Raw genomic sequence first — 2645 nt, 5'->3', positions numbered from 1 at the left:
CCCATTTTTTGATTGGGTTGTTTGTTTTTTGGATATTGAGCTGCATGGCCTGTTTGTAAGTTTTGGAGATAAATCCCTAGTTGGTCACATTATTTGCAAATATTTTCTCCCATTCTGTAGATGGTCTATTTGGTTTTTTTGTTTTTTTTTTTAACTAAAATGATGGCTTTTAATGGGAACCAGAGGTATGGTTACAATTACATAGTCCAACACAAAAAACCCGTGGGTGATCAGGAATTGGAATGTTACAAAATAATGAGGGTAACACTGGGTACAGGAAGAAAACTGCTCCAGAACTTCAGGAGCCAGGCTAATACAGCCTCTCCCTGCGATCCTGTCTGTGCTCACCTCTGGAGTCTATCTTGCCAGGGCCAAAGCCACCTCTGTCCCCACCACCCCAGCCCCCATGGTCCCCGCCTTGGCCTGGGTAGCCACCCTGATCATAGCCTCCCCTGCCACCATGACGATTGTCTCCATAGTTACCCCCCATATGAGAGCCTCCTGGTCCCCCTCCTGGGCCATCTGGTTTAGGGGCCTTACACTGGTTGCATTCATTCCTCCAAGATAAGTTCATGTTCTCACACGTAGGATTAGGACACTTCCAGTCCCCTGCTCGCTGCTCTCCTCCACCGCCACCGCCACCGCTGGGGAATCCTCCTCAGTCACCGCCACCACTGCCACCACCTCCATAGCCTCCACGGCCCATGGGTCCTCCTCGCCCTTGGCATCCACAACCATTGCCACCACCCCAATTGAAGTCTGCTCGCCCGAGTAGCAAATGAGACCTTGATAGGATTCCCAGAGAATTCTTTACCATCAAACCAGTCAATAGCTGCTTTAGCAGAAGGTGGGTCATCAAATGATACTGTTGCCTCTCCCTTCAGCTTGCCTGTTTCCCTGTCTGTGTACAGATTAATCATGGGCTGTCCTGTTTTCTTATTTGTCTTAATGATACCAATCTGCTTGAAGTAATCAGCTACAGACTCAGTTGTAACATTCTTGCCCAGGCCTTGAACGAAGATGGTGTTGTTGTCTGAATTATCCTGTTCAGAGTCATGACGTGATCCTTGGTCCCTAGGGCCACCAAATTTATTGAAGCCACCACGGTCACTTCCGCCCAGGCCACCTCTGCCTCCACGGCCGCCTCCACGACCTCTGGGTTCATAGCCACCACTGCTGTGGCTGTAGCCACCGCCACTGCCCCAGCCATGGCCCCCACGGTCCTGCTGGCCTCCCCCATAGCCGCTGCCACCACTCTGGTCCTGATTGCCATAACCACCGCCACCACTACTACTCATGGAGGACTGATCTTGGCCATAGTTACCTCCACCACCCCCTCCACCTCCACTGCTGCTGTTGTACTGGTTCTGCTGCCCATAGCCCTGAGGGGTATTATAGCTTTGCTGCTGTCCATAGCTTTGCTACTGTCCACCATATCCAGACTGCTGGCCATAGCCCCCACTCTGGGGCTGCCCATAGCCGCTGCTCTGAGAACTGCTACCGTAACTTCCCAAGGTGTTGCTAGGAGCTGGCAGCTGGCCATAGACAGGGTATGAGGACTGCTGCCCATAAGACAACTGAGAACTTTGGCTACTGCCATAGCCACCAGTTGAGCCATATCCCTGGGGAGTCGACTGTGTGCCATAGCCTGTGTTCTGGGTCTGTCCATAAGAACTACCATAACTGCTCTGGCCATAGCCTGAAGCGTCCATTGACTGGCCGTAACCACTGTAACTCTGCTGTCCATAGGGCTGATTGCTCTGCTGGGAATAGCCCTGCCCAGGCTGGGTTGGGTAGGCCCCATAACTTTGGGTTGCTTGTTGAGTATAGTCATTTGAGGCCATGTCACGCATGCACGCACAGGCCGACAATCAACAAGATTCCAATACCACAACACCGAGGACTCAGTCTATTTGTTTTATTTATGGTTTCCTTTGCTGTGCAAAAGCTTTTAAGTTTAATTAGGGCCCATTTGTTTGTTTTTATTTTTGTTACTCTAGGAGGTGGATCAAAAAAGATACTGCTGTGATTTATGTCAGAGAATGTTCTGCCTATGTTTTCCTCTAAGAGTTTTATAGTATCCAGTCTTACAGTTAGGTCTTTAATCCATTTTGAGCTTATTTTTGTGTATGGTGTTAGACAGTGTTCTAATTTTACATGTAGCTGTCCAGTTTTCCCAGCACCATTTATTGAAGAGACTCTCTTTTCTCCATTGTATATTCTTAACTCCTTTGTCATAGATTAACTGACCATAGGTGCCTGGGTTTATTTCTGGTCTTTCTGTTCTGTTCCATTGATCTATACTTCTGTTTTTGTTCCAGTACCATACTGTTTTGATTACTGTAGCTTTATAGTATAGTTTGAAGTCAGGGAACCTGATTCTTCCAGCTTTGTTTTTCTTTCTCAGGATTGGTTTGGCTATTCAGGGTCTTCTGTGTTTCCATACAAATTAAATATTTTTTTTATTCTAGTTCTTTAATGCCATTGGTAATTTGATAGAGATTGCATTGAATCTGTATATTTGCTTGGGTAGTATAGTCATTTTTACAATATTGATTCTTCCAATTCTAGTACATGATACATCTTTCCATCTGTTTGTGTCATCTTCGATTTCTTTCATCAGGATCTTATAGTTTTCAGAGTAA

The 2645-nt window shown here is 46.8% G+C and overlaps 1 protein-coding gene across 1 annotated transcript; it reads right to left on the bottom strand.

Annotated features, from left to right (window-relative positions):
- Positions 1 to 310: 310 nt before the first annotated feature.
- Positions 311 to 1844, bottom strand: LOC307050145 (RNA-binding protein FUS-like; the record flags this gene model as incomplete). Its single annotated transcript, XM_079699966.1, is given in 4 exon segments — positions 311 to 658; positions 662 to 766; positions 768 to 1421; positions 1425 to 1844. Coding segments are annotated over 4 exon segments (1527 nt in total).
- Positions 1845 to 2645: the final 801 nt, after the last annotated feature.

The sequence above is a fragment of the Hyperoodon ampullatus genome, assembly GCF_949752795.1.
Source record: "Hyperoodon ampullatus genome assembly, chromosome: 3".
Classification (NCBI taxonomy): domain Eukaryota; kingdom Metazoa; phylum Chordata; class Mammalia; order Artiodactyla; family Ziphiidae; genus Hyperoodon; species Hyperoodon ampullatus.
Note: the sequence above shows the minus strand (reverse complement) of the source record. Positions and strands in the feature narration are given on the sequence as shown.